The 26,316-nt window shown below is 44.1% G+C and overlaps 1 protein-coding gene across 1 annotated transcript in view; it reads left to right on the top strand.

Annotated features, from left to right (window-relative positions):
• The window catches only part of LOC8025605 (serine/threonine-protein phosphatase 6 regulatory ankyrin repeat subunit A), a 77,349-nt gene extending 51,371 nt beyond the window's left edge, over positions 1 to 25,978 (top strand). The window contains exons 17-23 of the mRNA XM_029971935.4: positions 8,137 to 8,220; positions 9,992 to 10,137; positions 10,859 to 10,938; positions 11,176 to 11,258; positions 11,832 to 11,923; positions 15,447 to 15,557; positions 16,296 to 25,978. Coding sequence (XP_029827795.2) covers positions 8,137 to 8,220; positions 9,992 to 10,137; positions 10,859 to 10,938; positions 11,176 to 11,258; positions 11,832 to 11,923; positions 15,447 to 15,557; positions 16,296 to 16,438 — 739 coding nt within the window. The 3' untranslated portion in view covers positions 16,439 to 25,978. The remainder of the gene's footprint in view (positions 1 to 8,136; positions 8,221 to 9,991; positions 10,138 to 10,858; positions 10,939 to 11,175; positions 11,259 to 11,831; positions 11,924 to 15,446; positions 15,558 to 16,295) is intronic.
• The last annotated feature ends 338 nt before the right edge of the window (positions 25,979 to 26,316 follow it).

Raw genomic sequence — 26,316 nt, 5'->3', positions numbered from 1 at the left:
TCGGTGTCATCTAGTTTATGGGCTGCATTTGCAGCACGACCCGTGGGGAGGTGCCGAAAGCGTCCATTGTCTGCAAACGTCTCCACCTTTCCGCCTGCTCTCCTCCTCGCCATGCGAAAATGCAGCACATGCGACCGATCTCTCCGCAGGAGGCGTCCGCCATTAAATTGCAAATGCTCTCCATGGCTGGAGATAGACCTTTTCTTCAATCTAGGGGCTCTAGCTGCCGTAAGCTACCGTTGCCACCTTCTGTTGCTCCAGTCGGGGGGTGTACAGTTAGCAGATGGGCACCTATAGGTAGAGAAAACAAGTTATTGTGTTTTTACTCGGGTAAGTTTGTTCTTTTAAATTTCGATGTGGTACTTACACCGCCTTCAGGCACCCCTGTGGTAAGTCGTTGCGCGATACGTTACCCAGAGCCCTATATACTGGGAGAGTTTGGCCGATGGGCAGAGCCTGTCGCCCGCTAGAACAAGCTGGCTTTACGATAACACAGAATGGAGGATTTTGCTTTTGGCCGTTTTACTCCGCGTGCACTAGTCCAAATGCGCGGCTGGTAGTTGTTTTATTGGCACAATCTCTTGTACTCTGACATTTTGTTATGCCTGCAAATTGGTTACTACAATTCAAGCACTGGCCATCCTTTATTGATCTCCAAAAGCAGAACTTAGAAATAAGCTTTATTTATTTTGGTTTTGAACAAAATTATGCTTTCTCAGAGTTTGCAGTGCCTCTCCTAGATGGCGCCCGTCGCAGCACTGGATTTTCGCTGTGGTTATTTTTGAGACTTAATATTCATAGTATTCAAAATCCTCTTTTCACAAAAGAGGAATAAGTTTAAGGTCATATAATTTTAAGAGATTGTAGCAGATAAGCAAGTTTGAGCAGCTAATTACATATGCAGCGTCAAAAACACTTACATTAACGAGAAACACTCTCATTACAATAGCGGGTCACCGCATACCTGGCGTGCCTAATCCAGAGTAGGATCGAATTTCGATAACGAAATATGGGCGGAGGCGTGGTGCCACCTCCTGGTTGCCTGACTTCCAGCTGTGGTTGCTGGATTGTTGGCATCTTCAAAAAGAGTGCCAAACTCTCCTAGTATTGGCAACTCCAGCGAAACCGACGCCGCGTGGCGGCAACGCCGAGAAGCTTGGGAGAGGAGGTCGTTTCGACTCTGTCGTCTGCTATCGCTGCTTGGTTCTCGTAGGCAGCATAGAAACAAACATTGTTTCCAGTAATTTTTTTTATGCTCCCGCTTTGTCATTCCTACGCGCTGACTAAAAAAAGGTTTCTGCCGTCGAAAAATCACTTTGCTTTCATATGTAAGACCAATTTTATGCTGCAGTGCAAGAAATTTAACCCGCTTTCATCCGCCATCTTTCCTGACCAGCGCGTCCCCTATAGTTTGCTGGAGTCGCGAATAAAAGACTGACGTTACCAAACGATTTATGCAGTCACTTCGAAGGCTTCACCCAGATCTGGGACCCCGTGGTACATTTAGCAACTGAGGCGGGCAAACGACAGATTTGTCGCAGCTATCCTAATTGAGGGAATTTATAAATCTTCTTGCGGCACGCAAATATTCTTTCTTCAGCTTCAAATTTGACAAAAGAAAGAGCTAGCAGGAATGATGAATGTGAGTTGTCAAGACATCGCTCCTAACACATACTCTTGCATAATCACGACGGGTAGTAGCAGTTTTTATCATCGTGTGTGAGGGGCCGTGGTGCCAGTGTGCAGGTCTGTGAGGATCGATAGAATGTATAATAAGTTACGTTGCTATGTTTAAGCTATCACCGAGCGTGTTGCTAGACTGATGCAGTTACGAAAACAGCCGCATATTTTGCAAAAGAAGCAAACAATCTATGTAACGCAAGATAAGCAACATGGAAGTTTTTGTAAGGTTATCACATCTGCAAATGGCAGATTTGTTTCCACTGGCTTCTAACAGGTCCCGTTACTCCTTTGAAGTGCTCCTCTAGTCATGGATAACTTTGCTGGTGTCGTTAGTGTTGTTTAATAAAGATTGAGGCAGCTGGCTTCAACGAAAACTGATTATTAGGACTGATTTGTTTGCTCAAGCTAGAGGTATCTATTTTTCCGACTTCTCCTTTCTGGGGCCCAACCACAACCCCTTGTGGCCACTATTCGCCATCAAAATATTCAACAGTTTTAACACGAGATAGGTTTGCTAGTCGTGACAGCCAGTTGTGATTCTAGTCAAGTAATAACTATAAAGTAGACAAGGGATAGATAACCTGTCCGTTGCCTTGTTAGCGCCACTTGCATCGCTGTGCTTGCATTGTATGCTATGCCATGCGGCTGGTCGCAGTTTTGCTGCGAGTCTGGGGGGGTGGATGCTGCTGCTTGGGCAGGGGGTTTTGCTGCTACTGCAGGTGTTGCATGTTCCTGTGTTTGACGCACTGCCCTCTTGTTGTTTTTTCCCCCTCTCGCCTGCGTGCTCTCCTTTCTAACCCCTGCGTGATTTGATCTGGCCTGACATGGCACAGTTGCAATCCGTAAGTATGACTGCGTTCCCTGTTTCGGTGTACTATTTGTCTCTTCTTTTGTGTGTTTGCCTCATTTATGTTTTTTTTTTGTTTTTTTTTTACGTAAGACTTTCCTTTTAAATGAATGTGGACTGTGTTTGTTGCCCTTTTCTGTAGTTCTCCTTTCTGTTAGACTGTTTCTGTGCAACAAGTTAAGTTGTCTGGCAGGCATGCAGCACAGGCCTCTGAAAAACAGTTCAAGTGTTGCTGACATTAGTTAAAGGGTGCAAACTAGACGAGGACAAAAAAGGCACACATACGTTAAGAACTTGCGCTAGCTTCCACCTGCGTTTATTGCAATGCCAACCTAAACAATACAGTAGGCTCGTGATAATTCAAACTGAAATTTTATACTTACGGTTAATTTAAACAAATTTCAAAACCATGTCGTATTACACCTGAGACTGCGGTGGAAGAAATCGGAAGAACTTTCAGTAGAAGGAACAGACACAGAGAACGTCAGGCGACAACATGTGGAAGACTACCAGACCTCAACAATCAGTCCAATCTGACTATACCGCACGTGGTGAATCCATGCGAGGTGTCCATTTCTAGAAAGACGGAACAAACACTGGGGAATGGCCTAAAGTTTTGCATGAACGTAAAACCTTCAAGGGTAGATGTGTTTTCCGCAATTCAGACTATTTCGAAAGTGACGGGCCATGATGAAAGAGCCACGTTCGTGGATTGTGCTGTTGATAGAATGGACAATTGAGACGTTCTCTGTGTCTGTTCCTTCTACTGAAAGTTCTTCTGATTTCTTCCACCGCAGTCTCAGGTGTAATACGACATGATTAGCTACCACCAGCTCGCCTGCACTCTCACCGTCTTTTCACTAAAATTTCAAAAGTTTGGTTGTATCGCTATGTTTCTTATATGTTCATAAGCCACTTAATTCAAAGGGTGTTTCCCTGTAATTCATACTTTTGTTCTCGTGGCCCCGTTCAGTGCGCTCCTTTCCAAGTACCGGTGTGCTGCAGAGAAGCAACACCCGTGGAACTTGTCTCTGCGTGTGTTGCTTCTCCGCAGTGCACCGATGCTTGATGGGAAGCGCACTCAACGAGTATAAAGCGGGGCACACATGAACAAAGAAAAATGGGTGCCACGGGGAAGTTTCCATAGCAACTTCCGGGGATGCTGTGGCGTGGCGGCATGGCATAGGACCACGTCACAACGTCTGCACAAGTCGCTATGAAAACCTGCACGCGGTGCCTGTTTTCATTGCTCGTGTGTCCCCTCCTAATAGTTCACATAAGACAACTCCTTGGCCGTATTAACAAACTTAGTTTTGTTTTGAGTCGTTAAAAGCTGTCTAAGCAGTACATGATAAACAACGTTTTTGAGAGATAAATAAGCTTGTGGCCACACGTTTCACAAATTTTCATGTGTGGCATACCTGCTTGTGATTTTGATTATGATCTTCTGCTTAGAGAAAATCGCCAAATATCTGCTTCGTATGTGTAGCCATTTATATGGCTAATCATAATTTTATCTTACATTTTATTTAGGTGAATTTTTGATAATTCAAACTTCCGATAATTCAAAGAAAATTTGTGGCTTCCTGGAGCTCGAATTAATGAGGGTCTACTATGCCAGTGCCTGTGTGAGCACACACCTATTCATGCATGCAAATAAAATAAATATACAATAAACAAAACAAGAATAGACTGCTCGGCAATGAGATTAGATGAAGCCATCAAGAGACAATATTTCCTTGTCGGTAGGACATGCGGAATGTGTGCTGACATACCTGCTTTTCTCCAACCTTCTTGACACAAAGTGCCTCTATGATTTCTCGATTTTGAAAATTGTCATATTTACATCCGCCAACATCTAGGGAGTATTCCTAGAAAGTTTCATCTGTTTAGTCTGCATAGTTATCTTTTATAAATTATTTTCAGTCCACCGATGTTAAAGAAAAGCTAGAGGCTCGAGCACTGTGAACGCGCTTTTCTCCATTCCATTTTTTTGGCATAGATTTCACTTAATAAATCTATCGTTTCAGTATGGAGCTATCGAGAGACTCAATTTACGCAGCTTGTATACCAAAATTTTATGAAACCGGTTACTATGAACTTAGATTTTGCATATTAATTTTCCTTTATGATGAAAAATTGTAATTTGCAAAACTTCATAAATGTGAGGGAAGAAGTTTTTTTTAAAATTATTTTTCTTTTAGTTGTAAAATATATATTTTGTGAAATTTCTTTTCATAGTAACTGGCAACAGGTATTCCAGTATGCATTCCACCAGAAAAATGTGGGGTTATGAACACAATTTTTCAATGATAGATTAGTTGAACAGACCCCATGCCAAGCTATGCTTTATTTCGTTCTGGGGTATAGCACCGTACCTCATAAAATTGGTTCACGGGGCTGAAACTTCACATGCCCTCTTTCTATACGGCTACTACTCCACTTTCAGATTTCATGCTGATTGAGTGAGCAGTTTAAAAGTTGACATTCCCAGGTAGTGTTCTCTCTTAATTAAGAACTTCAGTCCTTGTCGTATTAGTGCCTTTTAGAGCGCAGCTCTTAGGGGCCCATTTCCGGCTTGTGCGGCGTCACCGTTGTGGTCACCGTCGGCGTAACCGCGAGGTCTTGGGACCCCTCCCCCCCGAGGTCACATAACCCCCAGGTCACATACCCCCCTCCCCCAAGATCATGCAAGCCCCCCCCCCCGACGTCATGTGATCCCCCGAGGTCATACAACCCCCCAGGTCACGTGGTCATGTGAGCCCTCCAGGTCATGTACCCCCCTCCGAGGTCACATGACCCCCCTCCCCCCCCCCCCCCCCCCCCCCCGAGGTCAGGTGACCCCCCCCCCCTTCCCTCGGGGGAGATTGAAGGATGAGGAGAGGAGGAAAATGGGGCATGCCCTCCCCTCAGTACCCTTCCCTCCTCCTCCTCAAAAGTGGCGCTCTAATTCGGTATTATAGGGAGTTGTAAACGTCTTTGACTTTTTTTCATTCTTGTCTACTTTGCTCTATTTAATTCATATTGAGCATGAACCAACTAGCCCCAACAGGAGTCATGATGCAAATGTTGTTGTGTTTTGCTCCGTTTTACCTTAAAGCCTGACTACACTCAAGGCTGTGAGCCAAGCGAACCGTTAGGGTGCTGTGAGGGGATATGTTTTGTTTTTCGTTTGTTTATGGGTGTGGTCAATTTACCTCTAGCAGCTCATTGGTTCGAGTGTTACATACCGTAATATCGCGATATTACATACCGTAATATTGCGAGTCATCGCCTGTCCCCGAGTCATCTCCCACCCCACTTTTTGGGCAAATATTGATTTCCAAAAAAAAAAAAAACAGAGTGATCGCCCACCCCTACAGGTACCCCAACGTGGACTCCGCGATCCGTGAACATTCATCTTACCCGAATGGCGCGACCACAGAGCTTGCGGTTAGAGAACATACGTAACAAAGTAAAACGAAGGAGGGAAAACACTTAACTTTGTTTACGGATTTCCTACCTGATTTCCACAACCCCGAAGTTGTACTACATGGTGTGGAAGGAAAACCACGGAGAGAACAGAATGAAGCTTTGGTTTGCTTACAAAAAAGTTCGTTCGAACAAAATACGAAGTTGGAAAGATAACACAAGCAGTAACCCATTCAAGGATCGCAAGGTGAGGGGACACCCCATATCGTGGAATGCAACCACGTAGTGTAAGGTCAACGTCCGTCTTCACCGAGATTAGGTGACCGGGAACTCGCTCGTTTTCACGGAACGTCGCAATCGCGGTTAGTAAGGTTGTGCAATGGTTTAAGAAAGAGCCAACGGGTAAATAAGGATTCGCTGGATCGCCGCACACAAATGTTTGTGAAGCGTCCCATTTCGAGCTCCTGGTTTGTCGTGCTTTCCACACCAAGCTGCAATGCTGCCTCAACCCACGCGTGTATGCACCTAGCAAGAAAGTTGCACAAGAGCCTGCTTGTTGCGATTGACAAGGCGCACGACTGGTCCGACGCAAAAGTATTTTCCAACGCGACCGCCGGCTTTCCCGCTTCCCCAGCATCGCTCTTCGTCAATTCTTTAGCTCGCTCGATTGCTCATTGCGACTGGTTGGTTTTTCTATTTTCTTGTTCGCTGTTTTATTCTTTTGATACTAACGAAGAGAACATAACAGTGTTAGCAGTGTGCTTTTACGGAAGAAATGTTTGCGTTGTGTGCCGATCGGCAGTGTTCATTGCGCGCACGCAAGCAGCAAACTTTGTGATAGTTAAGCATTCTTTCATGAGCATTTCTGGGATAAAACATTGAAACTAATTTGAGTTTTAGTTTAAATGTACCTCTTGTGCTGCCGCCCTAGATATGTACGAAAAAATCTGCGTTTTTGTTTTTTAAGTTTTTCTGATCTTTTTGTGCTTACCCACTGAAACATGTACCACCCATATTTATTTTTTTTTTTTTATGAATTTCAGGTGGCTGGAGGGTGTGCAATGACAGGATATTATGTTAGTTCTTCTTATGGGCTTTGATACACACAGTTACTGATGGCAATCTCAGTTACCACAGTAGACTCATTAATTCAAGCTCCTTGAAGCCACAAATTTTCTTTGAATTATCGGAAGTTTGAATTATCAGAAATTTATCTAAATATGATCCAAGATAAAATTATGATTTGCCATATGAATGGCTACACATACAAAGTAGATATTTGAAGATTTCCTCTACATAGGCCTGCTGATCATGAACAGGTATGCCACACGTGAAACATTTCTGAAATGTATGACATAAGTTTATTTATCCCTCAAAACATGTTGTTTATTGTGGACTGCTTAGACAGCACATGACAACACAAAACAAAATTAAGTTTGCTCATCAGGCCAAGAAGTTACACGCCAGCAATGATAATGGGCTCCGCGCAGGAGTTTTTATAGCGACTTGCACAGATGCTGTGGCTTGGACCTATGCCATGCCACCATGTCACAGCATCTGCACAAGTTGCCATGGAAATTTTCACATGGTTCCTGGTTTCATAGCTCATGTGTGCCCGCTTGAGCCCCGTTGTGTGCGCTTCTCACCGAGCACCAGTGCACTGCAGAGGCATCACCTGCGGAAGCAAGCTCTGCAAGTGTTGCCTCTACAGTGCACTGGTACTTGGAAAGAACGTACTCAACGGGCCCGCGAGAACAAATACTATATGAATTACATGAAAATGCGATTAGAATTAAGTGGCTTTATGAATACATTAAAAATGTAGTGGGACAACCAAAATTTTTTAAAATTTGTTTGAATTAACCAAAAGTATGAAATGTTCGAGTTTGAATTATTGCGAGCCTACTGTAATGTGAAGCTCCTGTACAAACAGATCTGTTTTTCTTAGTTGCTCCTCTTTGTTTTCTTTCTCTTTTTTTATGAGAAAATTCTCTCTTGCAAAAGTGTAACGTGTAGACTAGGCTCTGTTCTTTATTGACCTACCTTGTTCACAACTTGCGTTTCATTAGTTCCTTAATGCAGCATTTCAATTATTTAAATCTTTTACTAGAGACAGTCAAATCGAATCTTTAGGAAGATTTCTGCTTCGTGCTTCCCATTAACTCTTTTTATTATATTTTTTTTTTTCATTTCAGATTCCAAGGAAGCGAGTCTTGTATAGAATTGTTGCTCAACTATTACGGAAAACAAATTATAAGTCTGAAGGACAAGAGGCAGAGGTGAGTGGGAACAGAACAGCTCTGCGAGTTTGGTGTCCGGTACACACGCAAGAATGTTGCAGGTCTGTGTCTCAAAGCAAGCAGCATGTCTCTTAAGCCTAGTGTTCAGCCGGTCTTAAGAGGGGACATGGCCTCGGAATTCAAAATTTTCAGAAAAAAACGTTTTTTTCAAAAATGATATGTTTATGCTTATTAACTTCCAAAGAATGGTTTCAGAAACTTTCATTTAAAAACATGCAGGATTTATCTCAGAATAAATTATTTTCGACATGTCGGCAGCCCTCCAAGTCAGCAGGAAGCAAGTTTTTTGTGTTTTTTATTTAGCACTGCTTCATACTCGTTTAACCTAGCCAGAACATCTCACCCTCATTGGAAGTGCCATTTACTCTAGATCTAGCTCGTAGAAGCTTTCGAAGTTTACAAGTATCAAGGGCCAGGAGGACCCAATACATCCAAAAAGAAAAAATCCTGAAAATTTGGTATGAGCAATTTTATTGGTTGACACCTGAAACAGGGTTTATGGTTGGTCCCTCCCGGTGACGTCATATTTTGTCGTCGTCATTAACGCCCCTTTACAGTACCTTCCACTTCAGATCCTATTCCTGCTTTGCTGCTCTTTCTCAGTGTGATTTGCCTCTTAGTTCCTGTCAGCTTATCTGTCAGGGAATGCCTGCTACAAAAGTTAGCATGCCTACAAACAACACAAACTGGTAGCTATTGCCAGGGGAACAACAGATGCTCAAAGACGAAGGTGCTAACAATGCTCCAGGTGAATTTTGCCTACCTCGGACTCATAAAAAATAAAGAAACCTAAAGTTGAAACTTCAAATGCATTTTTCTCAGTTTCACTTTTTGGCAGGAAATGTGGTATGAGGAAATGTATCATTGGACATTTTGAAAGTGTAAAGATTTCATTCAGTGTTGTCCTTGACTCAAATTTCCTGAGGAACAAGTTAAGGTACTCATAATCTGAAAATGCTAAATTCTTCATGACAAAAACTGAATATTTTAAAACTCACAAATTTGTTAAAATCGTTCGCTCTTTTTGGGTGTTATTGTTTTTCTCTAGAATCGCATTTTTTACAGTTAATTTTTACCTTAACTTGCACTATGGGTATTCTACTTCACATTAAACTAAACATTTTGTGGATTTCAATTATTATTTTTCTTAAATACATTTCCTAATAAAGTAACTTTTTTCTGGAGCTTGCTAAGCATAGTATGCAGTAGAATTGGCCTATAAGGCTGAAACTTTAGATGTCATCAATCCTAATGGGGTTCAATTCACCCTGAAAGTTTGAATCACTTTGAGACAATGGTTCAAAAGTTGACCCTCCCAGGCCATGTCCCCCCTTAATTGCTGGACTTCTCGGCATCTTTTGGCTCATTTTCAAATTTAATCTTTTTTTTTAAAGTGGGAGTTTGATTGTGTGATTGTTTACCAATCTGCAGAGCATTTTGTGGACTTCTTTTTTTGTATGTGCCATCACATTGAAGACACACGATTGTTTTGAGGCACAAAATAAATAAAGCATTTTTATTGTTAGTAACATTGTAGGATAGAAATTTAAAATTGTATTGAACCAGTTCTGTCATTTCTAAAATGAAGGTAACTAGAATACTACCTTGGAGCAGTTTGTCCACTTGCCTGAACTTTACACTCTGGGCACATGCTCGGGCTGTCCATCTTGGCTGGAATGAATTTCGGAGATCTCTCCAACGTCGATTGACCCAGCAGTTCACTAAAAACTTCTTTCTTTTCCATCTTCAGGTCTGCCCTCCATGCGGCAGCATACGACGACAGCGTGTTGTGCCTACAGATGTTGCTGAAGGAAGGTGCGGATGCCAATGCGGCAGATTACAGGAGCCAGACACCCCTCATGATGGCGTCCAGGCGTGGGAGCTGCAAGACTATTGGTGAGGGCCCCTCTATCTTCTCAAGGCCAGGTTTTGTTGGACAGATCGGTATGCCCTCACATGCCAGCACTGGAGGCTTGCGCAGAAAATAGCTAAGAGAGTGACGCAGGAAGAACTAAAGGAGTGAGTTAACTTGTGCATTCTGCAGCAAGTTTGCTCCTGTACGCTTAGAAGTGGAGCCATGGGCATTAGCCATCATTACTAGTTAACCATTCATTGGCAAGCACCCTTGGAAATCACCCTCTTTCGGTCCCAGTGCTCGGTCACCAATTGATCGAAGCGAAGTGATAGGTGAATCTGACGGCTGCACTCTGTAAAGTTAGAGCAACATGCCCCAGCAGCATTCATCTGTGGCACTGCGAGAAGACACTGGTCGTAGATCTTGCAGTCCCAAAAGGGGGGGGGGGGGGGCAGGCAGTGTCTCATTTATCGGCTAAGGAAGCCGCCAGCTAAGATTATTAGCTTAGGATGTGCAATATGCTGTTCTGTCCTGGTGCACCACAGTATTTTTGTGCTTTGACTGGGCAGGAGATACAACAAAAAAAAAAAAAAAAAGATGAATACAAGTCTTAATTATCACTGATCTGGACTGTTTAATGTGCTGCTTAAACAGTACTGGTTATCAATGTGCAATTGGCTTCACTGCGTGCTGAGGTAAATTCATTGGTATTGTTTGGGGGTAGGCACGTTACTCAAAAAGAACTGCTTATCTGTTTTGCAGAGGCCTTACTGGAGCACAAGGTGGATTTCCTTGTGCAGGATCAAAATGGCAACACTGCTCTTCACCATGCTTGTTTAGAGGCAAGTATTTTATGAATCTGGTTTGATTACCACTTTTGGGCTTTAGCCTAATTGCATTGTCGTAGACTTCATAATAAATGTTTTAGTAAGTGTACTAAGAACTGAAAGTCCCCTTAGGGTCTGTCAGTGTAATTTTTGACAAAGTTTATAAAGTCGTCTTCCTGGCAGGGTTGATCTTGCTTTTGCTTTTTGATGAGGTAGTAAAGTCAAACTGTTGTCGCCTGTATTCTTTTTCAGAAACAAGAGGCTGCAGTAGCTACAATCCTGGAGAAGGCAGATTTCGTGAAGCTCATCAACATGATCAATGTTCATATGAAGACGTGAGTAGCATCGATTTTGTGCAAACGGGGAAAGTAAAGTATGGTAGCTGCGTGAAACGTCTTTCACCGACTTACTGTATACAAACCCTGTTGCTCAAGGGTCATTGCTCTACCAGCTTTATATGAGCACCATCCACGGACCTTAGTTGCTCTCGCTGTCACACCATGGGGAGAGCGTCAGTGACAGAGTGTTGATGACTCACGGTTTGACACTTTTTCGTGGCTTACACTTTCTTCTATGATTTGACGTTGTAGCATACACGACCAATGGTGTCCCTCTCCCCCCCCCCCCCCCCCCCCCCCTTTCCGTCTGATGCATAGGAACGGGAGTGTTAGTAGAATAATCTAGTAGGTGCAGAGGCATTTTACAGTCAGATTGCATTCAAGGCGGCATTTCAGAAAAAGGTGCAGAGGTGTATGGATAAAGGAAGAGAAGTCCTTTATACATTCACAATTCCTTCACCACATGTCACATTGCACATCATTCAACAAGTGCTGCCTGCTAAAAACCAATCAAGCTCTGTTGCACCTTCGTTGCATCTGACGGACTTCTGACGGATTTTTCACCCTCAGTGCACTCCATGTGGCTGCGAGCAATGGCCTGATTGACGCCACCCAAGCCCTCTTACTGAAGGGAGCTGATGTGCTGGCCCTGGACATGAACGGTAAACATGTGCAAGTTCAGTTGCAGGCTTTGTAGTTCCTGCTTCATGTCTCAGTAGACTTGAGAGTCCCGATTCTGCGCCTCGCATCATTGTCGCCGGGCAGTGTCTCCTAATTTTGAGTAGTGTCTAGGAGGGGGGTAGTAGATGACATAAATGCATAGCAGTAATGCGATTTTTAAGAGCCATATGAAGCGAGGTTATCTTAGCACATTATGGGCAGTCCGTAATCTCTCTGGCTTCTAACCAGCAGAAAGAAACATCTAGCAGCTATGGCAGTGTGAAATCAGTTTGGACTACACAGAGCTGGTCATCTAATGCCTATCTTGATAGTGTGGCATTGAGAAGCTTATTTTTCTAAATTGTTTTGTTGCAAATTTTTTTAAACTTTCATTATGCATTTGTTTGATGTAACAAAGTGTGACTGATGTTGGCACAAGTTCCCTGCGAAGAGCAAGTTTAAGCTCCCAAACAATAAAATTATGCTTCTCAAGTTACATTTTACAGTTTAGCAACGAGTTCAGTCAATAGGCAGTTTTAGAATAGCGCACGCTAAAGCTTTGCGTACTCGAAGAATAGCGTCTTTGCCACTGCGCATACGCCGAACGCTAGCTGCAGTTTGTTCTTTGCGGGCGCTATTTTTAAAAAATTGCGTTCGCATGCAAAGAGTCTTTGCGCTCCTCCAAGAAGGATTCGTGATGCGAAGGCTAAGGCCGAGACAAGCACAGTTAAAAAATGGCGGCTCCCAGGATCGCGGCTGCGGCCGCTTTGGCGTAGTCGTGGGCGTGACGTCAGTGGGGTCCTTGCGACTGCAATTGTTAACACAGGGCGACATTGCACTCGGTTTGGAAGACCCAGTAAGTTGAGAAACGATCGCCTCCTCTCTTGCCGAGGGGATGCAAGCTGACACGACCAATCGACCGCTCCTGTTGCATTCTCATATTTCAACAAATCTAAAAGGTTAACCTGGATAAAAAGAAACTTTTTTTTTTCCCATGTTGCAGCTTGTGTGTGAAATAAAAATTGTTACTGTATCTTGGTGACGTTCCAAGCGTGAGATGCTTGGGCTTTTTTTTTTTTTTTTTTCGCGTTGTGGTTGAGAAATGCTATTTAAAGTTGTTTTTGCATAGCTTGTCCTAACGAAATTGCAAAATTTAGCGCTAGCATTGCGCATGTTATTCTAAAACTCCCTATTCTCTTTTGTCAATTGTTTATTGTAGTTTCATCTTCAAACAACTTGCCGCAGTTTACACCAATAATCTTGCAAAATTAAATATTGAAAAGCACTCTTCCCTCACAAATCAGCATCCAATATCCAGCACCGTAGATCAATCATACAGTTAAATAAAACTATGCATTGCCAAATGTTCATTCTCCACCCATATGTAGTGCTACCAAACTAAAGCCCAAGTTTCATAACTAATTGTTATCTCATTCAAAAGTTACGGGTGTTTTTCTGAAATATTCGGTGGGATAAAGGTAGCCGATGGAGACCTCGAACATGGAGCTCAATAGTGCCAGCTAGCAAGGGCGAGCCCAATTTTCCCATTGAAATTTTCAGAAAATCACATACCTTTTGAATAGTTCAAAGCGACTAGTGATTTTGGACGAATATTTTCAAATTGAATACAGAATAGTTTCTCCAAGCCTTTTACTACTGTGGCACCTAGCTTAAAGAGCCTTTGAAAAGAAAAAAAAAAAAAGAAGTTTCTTTTAACAGTCTAGTTGAAACACGCATGTCAAAAAATTTATTTTATGCCAAAAAAAATTTAAAAACATGTTTAGAGCAATATGGTTGGCGCGAGACGTGATTCAGTCACTTTCTTCCCACTTGTTTTCTCTCAGTATTTCGAGCGCAAGGAGGAGAGGTGGATCGGCTTGGTTATCATGTTGAGGTGGAAAGAGTGCATGACCATTCTGTGACATCATGGACTTTGAGCGCAGAATTTAAAATAAATATTGCGCCGTCAATATTGCTCTGAACATTTTTTTTTCCTCATAAAATTATTTTTTTGTCATGCTTGTCCCAACCAGACTGTTTAGAAGAAACTTTTTTTTTTTCTTTTCAGGGGCCCTTTAAAGGAGAACCCAGATAACTCGTGAAGGCTCTTCTTAAGCTATCACTTGTGCATTTCTGAGCTAAGTTAATTTTAATCTATGTGTGGACTGTAACCTCAGAAAGTTCAATGCCTACATTGGGTTAGCAAGAAAGTGATACATTTGACATGAAATTAAACCTATAGAGATGCCCAGCTAAACCTAATCATCAAGGAGTTTTTGTAAATCTTCTTGCTATACACAAATATTCTTTCCTAAATCTAAAATATGAAAATAAAAAAAAAAGACTGATGAATGATGGATGCAGGTTGTTCGGATACCCCTGCCTAACATATATTCTCGCATTATAGCCACTTTTTAATTTTTGAAAAAATTACCTTAGTGTAGATATCAACATTCAGAAAGTTCCCATTTCTTTTTAAATACAACAGGCACGCACGTGCGCCGTCCTGCTTTGAAAGTGTTCTTTCCTCCTTGGCATGCGACCACAGTATTTGTACCATTCGAAGTGATGATCGTGGTGGGTTAGCCCCTTTGAGTGCGCTTCTCGCGAAGCACCGGTGCACTGCAGGAAAAGCAACACCTGCTGAAGCGAGCTCCACGGGCGTTGCTTCCGTGTAGTGCACCAATGCCTGGTAAGAAGCGCGCTCAATGGGGATAGCCCACTACGATCAACACTTAGAAAAATAAGAGTATTGCGGCTCATCTTGAAGCAAATATTCAATAGCGTATTATTCGAAACTACTATTTGAAAATCTGAATATTTGCACAACACTACTTTTGAATGAGATGACGGTTAGCTCTGAAACATTGGCATGTGGTTCTGACCGCTAGCACTACATTTGGGTGGAGGCCGAGCGTTTGGCAATGCGTCATCCATTTTCGCGGCGAAAATAGCCCTGTAATCTTTGGGGGAGGGGGACAGGGGGAGGGACACGCCATACATAGTGACATACGTCCGTTTTTCTTGGCTGGCTTTTTTTTGCAGGAATTCGGAGCTCACAAAACAAGGCTGGGAGCGATGGGCGGGACAGTGCAAAACCCAAAAACATCACTTGCACAGCGTATCTCTAGCGGGTGGCCGTATTTTTTGGAAAAGAAGTGCGCTATTGAACACTGCCGACGAGACATGTGACATCTTGATTCTCATTCCCTCACCTCTTCGCTTCGTCCCCTCAAGCTGGTGAACGAAGCGAAGAGGAGAGGAGCAAGGCAGCTTCCCCTCATTCTCAAATGTTCCAAGAGGATTGTGACGTCATAGTCCTCGCTTGATCGCGTTATTCTTATCCAAAAATACGGCCATCCGTTTGAGATGTATCGATGTATGAGTGATGTTTTGGAGTTCATAGCGTCCCGTTCAATGCTTCTGTGACCTTATTTTTTTTAAATCCAAATTTCGATTCAGTATTCCCCTAAAAAACTGATCCCCACCATCTAATGTTTGTCTCCTTGCATCTACTGCTTGCAGGGCACACCCCTGCCCTGTCTTGTGCCAGGAGCAATGAAGTAGCGGAGTGCCTTGCTCTCATCCTGGCTGTGATGCCGCCATCAAGTCCCTTCCGCATGGACGGCTTCTCACGTGAGTGCTCCCGTCTGCCCTGTCACATGGATGGATCATGAGTCGGATTCCTACTTGCACCTGTTTTCATAACATCCTTGAGCACAAGGGCTCTTCTCATTCTCCGGGATCCCTAGAATACCTTGACGAACGGTGGGGGGAGGCCTGTCCCTTTCTGCAGTCTTTGTTCTTGCGATCCAGCCATTTGAGAGCTTGAGCGTACGTTTCTTCTAATTCTTGTGTAAAATTGCCCTCTTCAGATAAACCCGCAGAGTCGTCGTTGAAAGTGACGGAGCACTCTTCGCTTTCAAATAGAGCTTCCCCTATTTCTTCATTGGCTAAACTGAACCTCCACGTTGAGGCCACGTAGCCTCTCCCCATGTTCGCAGGTGTCAATTTTATTTTTTTTTTTCCCGGGGTAGCGGAGTTTTTTCTCGGTAAAATGTTAAACAAACATCAAAAGAATCCGAAGGGGGCGGAGCAATAGTGGTAGTGCTGCCATCTGATGGAGAGCACCCAAACAAAGCTCTAAAACCGAAATGCTAGCCAGACTCTTGGATGGGCTTTCTCGTTCGTAATAAACTGCACGAGCGACAGTCACGATTAAAATCGAGGGGTTAACGAATTGACCAATACCAAAGATTCTTACGAATCACCCGACGCAACGGCACAATGCTGTCTTCAAATTGTTTTCGTTATTTTGTTTTTGACTTTTAGTTTTGTTTTATAAGGTACTCTTTTAATTTTGCTCAACGCCAGGTACGAGCGGCCTGTACCAGCAAGGGGGCGGCCGCCTCTCAGAGCTGCTTGGGGGCGACCAGTCGCAGCAGCTGAGGGCCTCCTCCCTGGATGGGCGGGAGTGCTCGGAGCCGTACCAGAGCTCCGACTCGGAGTACTACTGACGGTTGCTGCTGCCCGCGCTGATTCTGCTGGGAGGCTACGGTACTGGCAAGGAGTCTTCGGAGGCTCTGGCCTAGTGCCCACACCACGAGCAGCAGCTATCGCCCGGGCGGCAAACGTACGGACTGCGATGGATAATTTGGACAATTCAGCCCGACGACGACGACGCGGTTTTTGGGGAAGTTTTGCACACCCTTGCCAACGAGGGAAATGCGTGCATGCACTCGCGGCCCATTGCGCGGGAACGAGTTTGGCGCACGGGAAGGGGCTCGGTACGTGAGAACAAGTCTCGTTAGTTTTGACTGGGCGGCGCACGAATTTGTTCTTGGACGGTCGACGGCGAAAGGTCCAAGGACTCGTTCTTTCTTTGTTTTTGTTTTCTCGCCCAGGTAGAAAGAACTGGCCGCTCGCGGCCAAAGTTTCAAAGTGTCAAAAGCGACTTGTGGTGTCGACGTCGCCATGTTCGTACAACTTCGTGATACCAAAAAAAAAAAAAAAATGAAATGTTTGTTCTTTAGGACATTCTCAGACACATTGCACTTTTTTTTTTTTTTCTTCCTCATCATTTGTTTTTTTGTTTGCTGGCTCTGGTGGGTGTAACTTCCTGGGGGTTTTTCCATTGATTTTCTCAGGTTAAGACGCATTGACGCCGGCTCGGCATGTCGTCGAGCAGGTGTTATAGGCTCGCGCCTTGCGTGGAGGCGGTTCTTTCTCCTGGGAAGTGCAGCTGTTTCAACTTGACGTACCGGCCCCGGCACCCTTTCATATGCAACACCGGTTCGGTCGTTTCGGTTTGCTCTCCTCTAACACGACGCCGTTGTCGCGTAAGACGATGCAGGGTTTCTTCAGGCTCAAATCGTTGTTCCGTTTCTCGGCGCGCTTGGAAGGCGTCGGGACGAAGGCCCATCTCAAAGTGGAAACAACTTCAGTTGTGTTTCTCGGGGAGGGGGGGGGGGGGGGGGGGGGGGTCGAAAGATGTGCACGTGTCTTAGGGTCCTGCCGGGAGAGGAGTGAGGAGAGGTACAGCGGCTAGAAAAGTCCGTTTTGCACCCAATCTTCTAAGCTGGATTGTCTTACCTAGTCTCGGTCGATGTATCTCTTCCACAGCGAAGGAATGAAAGGCGAAACCGGCTCTTTCTCGGCCTTTTAGTGGCTCTCGCGGCCGACTGAGGCAAAACCCCTCCTTTCTCACACTCCGGTTGCCAGCGGAAGCGACTTGGCGGCAAAGTGCGCGACGCCGGGTTTGTTCCGCGAGCAGCAACTACCGTACGTGTCGGCAACGACAGGTTTACGCAGCGTGCGAGGGGCCTTCCCCATGGGGCCGGGATACCCCCACACTACAATAGTATTAACAGTCTAGTTTTGCGTACCAAAGCCTCATACTATATGCTGACGAGTTGCACCAGGATACCTACTATATATGCCAGATATTGCCTGTTGCAACGACAGCCATATTTTTTTCCCTGCCCCTCTTTCCCCGTTTTTTGTTAATATCGCTTCCTGTGATATGCGTGGTCTGTTGTCGATAGTTTCCTATTGGTTTAGACAGTCTTCTTTTATTTTCGTCTTTTTTTTTTTTCTCTAAGTTGCGCATAATTTAGACTCCGGGGAAAGGGAGAAAGAGGGCAAAAACGGAAACGCCCAGTCGGCACGACGAGATTCTGGGGTGTTTTTTTTCATAGCGCTCCCCAATTGTAGGTGTTGGTGAACAAGGGTCTGCTTAAAGTAACGTGCTCTCATGCCTTACTACCATTCTGAATTCTCGGAGGATCAAAAACTCAATACGATTTTACACCGCATCGCTTTTCGCGCTAGAGTTTGATCTACCGACATGCTCGGCGATTTGCACGTAAAGAGTGGTACCGCTTATGTTGTGCTTATCCGAACAGTATTAAGCCGCTTTAATTTTCTTTTGTGTTTGACCTTCATTGTTTTCAAGGCAGTTGTTTGTGCTTTGCCAGCTGGCCGAAAGTTTAATTGACAGGGCTTTGTAATTAACACGTATTGCTGCTTGTATGGGCTTGGCATGATTCGATTCGTTTGGGGCTATTTGAGGCATTTCACTATGTTGTGCTGAGACGCCAGACACGATTTAGACGCACACTAACTTCCCGCCATTTTATTTGTGGCATTTATTTCTGTCTGAACGTGGCCTGGTTGGTGAACGATGCCTTTAACATTCAAGGTTGAATATGTTTTTATTGGTTTGGTGCATTAACAAAGGCTTAACCTCTTTTTTATTTATTTTTGTTTGTGCAAGAAACTTCTGTTTGAACATGAGTTTCGCTCGAGGCCCAGCAAAGTTTCGCAGAACAGTTCCAAACGTGAAAAACAAATCAAACTTTCCTTTCTTTATACTTAAAATCAGTTCCACATTTGCAGTTGTATGTGTATGTTAGCTTCACTTCCCCATTATATCTATATATATATATGATGTGTATTATAGCATCGGGCAGTGTTGTCTGGTCCTGTTTCTGATAGCTTCGGCAGACTGCACGAACTCTTGGGTCTTCTCTCGTGTCTGGCTCTGTCAAAGTGCAAATACCACCCTTGCCCATTCCATGGTACAGAACTACGCGTGTTTGTAGTCTCTGTCCAAGCCAACGTTTTCTCGTTTTTGTCCAGAACATATCTAGCGACTTTGGTGTACTCATTCTCGGGTGGAGGTCAGTCTTGTGCAACAATCCAGCAGAGTGGCTGTCATTGTGGACATAAAAACACTAGTCTCAGATCCACAGGTGAAGCCGCTTTGCGAAGCTACTTTGCTGGTGGAGCGTACTGAAAAGTCTGGACCGTGCAGCTTCGTGTAGTACAAGCATACATATCTCTCAATTCATGAAGTGCCACGCAGGTAGTAACCATGTGAATGGCACTCACATTTCATCTTTTTTTCCCCGGGCCACATCTTTCAGTTTTTTTTTTCCTCAGGCATCCTTCCAGACGGCCATTTCAGACTAACATTGACATAATTACCGTTATTGATGGTTGCAAGCTGCGGGGAGATGCATGCACTGGGTTTTGCGGAAGAGGGGAGCAACTTGCGTTTTGAATTAAATTGACAGCGTTGCTTCGGGGAAAATGTTGAACTGCTACGGGGGCTTCTAGTTTGGCAAGTTACCCTTATGTCTGTGCAATGTGCATTCGGTGGAAGGGGGGGGACAACGACGAAAGCAAGGTAAAAATCCAACGTGTGCATAGTCTTAAGTGTTGCATGTAACGCGCGTGTGGAAACCGAGAAGGTTGGGATCTCGACCAACACCATGAGGCAACAGTTCCCTCCCCCGTAGCCTCGTGCCTTAACTAACACGACGCAGCATCCTCGTCTCCTTGTCGAAAGAATTCTATCCACACACAAGGCCCGCACGCTCTCCCTTCTCACTCTTTTTTTTTTCTTTCTGTTGCTCGTTTAGCGGTGTTTTGGAGTTCTCTACCCAAGTCCTGCAGAAGCATGTTCAACATGTTTTGAATCCTCGCGCCTTTTTTTTGTTGCCTTATTGATCATCGGCGACCCTTGTTTTCCTCTCCAGCTAGTTCGGCTCGCGTTGCCCTTGCGTCGTTTCTTTTGCTTTGGAACGGTCCGAAAAGGTGGTGCTTGATTTCTGGGGGTAAATCGGGAAACGAACACTGCAAGCAATTACTGTCGGCATATTTCTTGTGTTTGTTTCCGGATGGCTTCCCGAGAACTGACAAAGTTCCCGTTTACGAGGGCAGGGTTAAGAACCTTTGTTCTGAGAATGCTCTTGCTGCACCCTAGGCTCTCAACGTTGTTTCGGCGAGCACTTCTGCTGCGTCGTGCGGCTTGGTTCCAAAGTATAGTGCCATATGACCCGGTCAATGCGTGGCGGGCACAGAGATGCAGCGATGCGAGCACGCATTCCTTCCCCGGCTGTGATTGGGCACTCCGTGAAAGGCCTCCATTGCTCAAGGCATAATGCAAGCTGGTTGCGCTTTTGGTGCTTTGTCGACAATATGCACAATTGCTCAGAAAAAGAATCTAATGGTATGCACTGTTTTCTCCTTTCTTTTTTTTTTTTGCGTTTTTTTTTTTTTAGTATAATGGGGTCTGTTATTGATCTTTTTTCGAATTCTTTGGTCAGTGTTGGTGGTGGCTGAAAATCTGTTGCTGTTCTGTTTTGAATTTGTATTTAGTTTAGTTGGAAGCCTTTGTTTTCCCTCTTCTCCTCGTTGCCTTTCTTTTTCATTAGTGTAATACTCACGGTATATGCCTTAGACGAAAGAGAGACTATTTCGGCAATGCCGCGCGTCGGCTTGGAGAGCTCGGTGATTCTCAATGGTGGCCTTAGCCAGGGCTTAGCACATATATACTGGATTGGCTGGACAATTTGCGACTTTTGAGAGGTTATTTTGACGAGGCTCTTTTGTACAAAGGGAAGACTGGAAAGTCTTCGGGCACAATACTTAACTTTTCTTTCCCTCTTGCTAAGTTGGTCAGCGCTGCATTGCGTGTACCAGGAGCCTCCGGCCAATGCTCGAAAGACCCAACTGTAAAAAAGCGAGGCCAGGGGCAGTTTAAACGAAACGAGGTGTTAGATTTTATGGTTCTTTGCAGCGTATCATCGTAAGTTTTGGGGCTCTCGCCTGTGGTGGATCTGTAGGTGTTGTGTATTGCACTGAGATTATACATTTGCAGTGATCAAATATGCATTTTTTGGCGGGAGGTTGGTTTAGGGTCAACAAGGAGTGTGTGCTGCGATCAAGGAGTGCCATGCCAGTTTGTGTTGTACTTACTGTGCACCAGCGGTTTTCAAACTTTTTTTTTTTTTTCAGTGAATTACTCTTTGCAGAAGCTTTCGACGTCTCAAACGCCTATAGCCCCGAGTAGGTTTCGTGTGTCATACTTGGATCTCTGAGTTAAATCATACAGGAAATACTTTGTTGGACAGCTTTACGTGCAGTCAGGAAAACTGTCTTCGGGAAGCGATCGAACCCGTTGTCATTTAGTCTGATTAACAGACTCTCCTCTCAAGTATAAATCATGCATTCTGGAAAATCTCAGATTGATTGCCATTAGAAAACGCAATTAAGAGTACACCTCGTTGAATGCCCGACACCACTGGGATAGGGGCACTACAATTTGAGAACCGCTGCTGTATAGCGACACTTTCCATTGCTGTACGGAACAACCCACGAATTCTTGTTCTGGCAAAGTCTACGAGCCCTCGTTGTGCAAGTACAGCGGTCGAAGCTTTGAATTGTATGGAGCATACTTGGTCCGGTCGGAACAAGGGCGATGCTTGCAATGGCCCTTGAGGCCATTGCCACGAGAATGTGTGTGTTTGTAGAACGTCTTGTGGCCTCCCTTTGCACAGGAAGTAACGGTGGAGGGCAGTGCTTGGTCGCCTCCGCAGTTCTTGCTGAATTGGCATGGATGTACCTACCCCATGCCAATTCCGGAAAACAATAAAAAAATAGGGTGGTAGCATTTGCATTGCCTTCGCTGTTGCAATGGTAAAGGGGAACCGGAGACATCGCATTGCACACGCATACTTATTCTTCGGACACTGCTTCTAAAAAAGGCAGCTAGTCATTGCACTTGTTCCCACCGGTAACTGCTGGCCCATTATCATTCAGATTTTTGATGAGTGCACGACTGCTGAAATCATAAATTTTTATGCGTTTGTGTGTGATGCATTCAAAGTGCTCAATATTTATGTGTACCAAAAAAAAAAAATTTAGGCTTATTGATTGTGCAGAAGGTTAGAGTGGCGGGTACCTGACAGGCATTTTATCTTCACTTTTTTTGGTGGCTACGAATGTACAAGACAATCTAGTTACTTCACTGCGCATTGGAATGGTATCGGCCAAATTTACTTCTGAATTGGTATCCTGTTTAAAGTGCATTAGTTTGCAGAGTTGATGTTATCAATCTACATGCCGACCCTTCTGCTCTTGTTGGAGTAGGCATGGTACCTCTAGCGTTGGCAACGAGAAGGTTCTAAAAGTGTTGTCACAGGGTAGGTTCTGACATCGATACTGAAACGAAGCAGAGCCTGACATTCCGCGTCCATGAATTGTTCACTTTATCTAAACATGCTCTTGCTGGGGGAAACCATGTGCTAAAGGACCCCGCACTCAAACCGGGCAAAGTGCTTCAAAGTGGGGGGGGATCTGCGAATGATGGTAGCATCATTTATGTCCAGCAGCGTGCCTTGAAGCATCACCACGGTTAGATTGCCTAAGGCATCATTGCTCGATTTTGGACGAACTAATACCGTCAACAATATTTTACTCTGCGACTTCCCTGTAAAAGCTTGTTTCTGCTTCTCTTGCTCCTAAAGTTCGGTTACGGTTATCCCATGGTTCTGTCCGCCGTCGTCCAGACTTGGTTCAGCCCGTTGCTTCCCTTTTTCATCTAGTCTGAGCATCGCCCATTGAGAAAATTTGCTCATCAGCTTTTCTCGGCGTCAAACATACCAAACATGGTGTCAAGCACAACTGCCTGTGTGTGTTGGTGTTTTTTTTTTTTTTTTTGTCGTTTGTTTTTTGCACACACTTGATCACCGGTATCGAAATGTTCCGTGGCACTCGTTGCATCTATATACATATGTACTAGTCTATGAAGTGCGTATATTGAATTCCCAAATGTATACTGGCCGTGCGTCGTTTGAACTCCACTACTGCACCCGTCTGTTGTACAGTGGCCTGCCATTTTAGCGCCCGGGTCTGGAAGGGCGTCCCGGTTTTTTTTTTCCGTTTTGGTAACCGCTAGTGAAAACGCTGCTTCTGCAAAGTGTCTGTACGTAGGTGCCTATACACCCCTCTCCCGCTCTCGACTACTCACCTTTTTAATGACACCGGCCTGATCTGAAAACGACATCGCATAGCGTAGCACTCGGGACGTACCTAGTGCCTTTGGGGCACGCATTGACAAGCCATCCGTTTGCGACGGGCACAAGGGTCGATGCCGGCCAGAGGGCCTTAGCCGTTCCGTGTCGCTCAGAGTCTGCTGGTGCCAGTCTCGGTGCGGTGGATAACCCTTTTTGCAATAACGGCATGGTGGGGTGCCAAAAAGAAGAAAAAAAGAAAAGAAAGAAGCAGGGGGAAGAGGTAAACAGACGTTGTTCACCGTTTACGTTGTGATAAACTGTCTGGTCTTGCAATGGATTGTGATCGAAGCACGCTTGGCCTAGTTTTTCTCAAGGCGTGTGGGGCTCTCTCGGACAAACGCTGTTTCGTGTGCATTTGGATGACTGCGGCAAGGGAAGTTTGTCAGGGTCTTTGATCCGACGGAATTCCTCCACGTGCATTTTTATTTTTCTTGGTATAGATGAGCTTGCACGAAGGGGGGCACAATAAAGAGTTGGATTTTTTTGGGGTGAAGCTGATTTCCAACAGTGAATTTGGGTTAAACTGAATTTTCTTCCCGAATTCAGGAATCTGGTATGGGCAGTGTCTAGAGTTTGAGGCTGTATTTGTATGTGTAGGGAAGGTGAAAAATGCTAAAAATAGCTCTGCCATAGTGCAGACGACTGTAGTAGAACAGAAGCTGGTAATATTATTTTGTTCATCATACAAACAAACTTTTTGTAGTAAGCATTTCTGTTGCCACCAGTTTTTTGTAAGTAAAAAATCAAAATGGATTGTTATAAACTCTAATTCCCCCCCCCCCCCCCCCCCCCAAAAAAAAAAAGGAAAAAAAATGAACCCCTGTTCTTTCCATTTAAGGAACATATAGAACCCCAAAAACGTCCAACCCTTCACATATCGTAACATTCATGGTACATATTTAATTGTTTTTATTATCATTCTTTAATATAGCTCATTTAAATTTTAAGTCTTGATAGAAAAAGAAAAAGATATCAGTGTGCATTTAGAGCACTCACATGGATTCGTGTGCACACCAAGCACCTGTTGACTGAGAGAGTCCCATCTGTTCCTCCAAGTGCCATGCCTGGGCATGCCTCGTGCACTGTTGAGTTTAAAAAGTCTTTCTAATGGTGGCAAGGCAGCCCAGCTAATGCTGTGTGCAATCAATGGGCCTTGCAGCTCAGCGAGTCTGCTACAAGTAATTTTTTTTTCCTCCAGGGCTTTGCATCTTTCTTGCTTACCTCCCAGCGTGTTTTGTAACCCGTAGTGTGCTCAAAGAAAATGAGCATCGTAATATTGTTGCACATAAGTGTTGAGGAAGTGCACCCTTTTCTTTTTTTCTTGTTTGGCCTTTGCTATATTTTGATGTTGCAATATCAAATAGTGTCACCTTGAACCACATTTTTTTTTTTTTTTTTCGAGTTGCGCTTTGTAGTGATTTTAAAGTTGGCTGCTTTTGTTTCTTTTTTTTATTCCACACAAATTTGCATGATTGTTTCCTTGTGTGTCTGTAATGCGTGTGTATAATGTACAACACGGTGTTGTTTCCAGTAACGGTGTCTTTGGGTGCAGCGTCGAAGCAAAGTGCCCCCCAAGAAAGTGCCATTTTTAAAAGAACGCCGCCACGCAAAGATACTTTTTTTTTTTGCTGAAGGCAGATCTTTTTCCCTCGCGTTGGGATGGCATCGGACTGTGGCGTTTCGGTCAGTGCTCTCAGCAAAATGCAGGGTTGATGCCCGCGGCTGTAAGCTTTTCAGTCACAAGTTTGGTAGCAGCGTGACGTTGGCGTAATATCCGAGTAAGCGAAGTCAATTTTACAGCTAACCCTCGAGGGGAACGATTTCAGCCAACAGCAGCATCCCGAAGTTTAGTCAAACGTATCACCAGAGCGGAACCGGGAGATTTCATTGCCGTTTCCTCGCACAGCTGGTCTCGAGTCGTTGCCTTTTTGTTGTACCTTCCTTTTCGAGTGTGTAATAATACTATTTAAAATTGATATGTGATTCATTTATGAAGAGTTTTGCTCATGACTTGTAAACATGACATAGTAGTTTTGTTTTGCTCTATCAAAGATGTTTTTTCCCCCTTGGTGAATGTTATGGTTGTAATTGCCGTCGAGAGCATCTCACTTTCGTCAAAGTTCATGGGGGTAGTGTGTGTGCGTGCGTGGGCGGTCGCTCACGTGACACGGCAACATTTTGTGCGTGGGTTTCGTGAAGTAACATTCAAAGTTTGTGCAAAGGGATCTTTTTTTTGTGTGATCAACCGAGGGATACGGTGCTGTGGTGAGACTTGCAGTGGGAGTATAATTGTAGCTTTCGGCACCTAGCATGTTTCAGGTACATTCCTTGATTGTGACATATTTTGACATGATTAGAAAGCTTGCACTATTTTTTGTTTTGTAGTGTTTGCTCCCAGCCATCTTAGCAGGGGTCCAAAGGTCTCAGTGTGCTTTGCTTTAGGGATACCCATCTGTAAAAAAGAAGGATGAGAATTTGGGACTTTTGATTTGAGTAGTGCTCGTGCTGTTCGTGCAGGGTTATTCTAGTGACCTTTTAACAAACTGTGATAAAGTGCGAAACATTGTTTTACTAGACCTAACCAAATATATCTGAAGATGTCTAAATTTACCTACTCCGGTTATGCAGCATTTCAGAGTAGCCTATTGTACCTTCAAACACATCTGCATTTACGAATAAAAACAAGAAATGCAATTAGTTGTCATCCCTTGTCCTTTGTGTACTTGATTCCTAAAACAATTTATGCCATCAGAATGAACTATTACTTGTTTTTTTCAAACAAGAGCCAATATTTTCTCAACTTGCTAACTCGCACAGTTGGTCATAGTCAAAAGTGTGTCTGTGAACCAGGTCAATTTTCATGGAGCATTTTCAGCATGGTTAAATCAAAGTCGTCGAGTAAAACAATCATTGCAACTCTAAGCGAGGACTTTTTTTCTTTTTTTTTTTCTTCAGAATATGGTGAGGGTTTTTACAGCATTGATTTTTATGAAGTGATATAGCATTTTCGTATTTCTTTCTTAGGCCGTTAA

This window comes from Ixodes scapularis, unplaced genomic scaffold, assembly GCF_016920785.2.
Source record: "Ixodes scapularis isolate PalLabHiFi unplaced genomic scaffold, ASM1692078v2 PGA_scaffold5__190_contigs__length_132052651, whole genome shotgun sequence".
In the NCBI taxonomy this organism is placed as follows: Eukaryota; Metazoa; Arthropoda; class Arachnida; order Ixodida; family Ixodidae; genus Ixodes; species Ixodes scapularis.
This window is presented reverse-complemented; position numbering and strand designations above follow the sequence as displayed.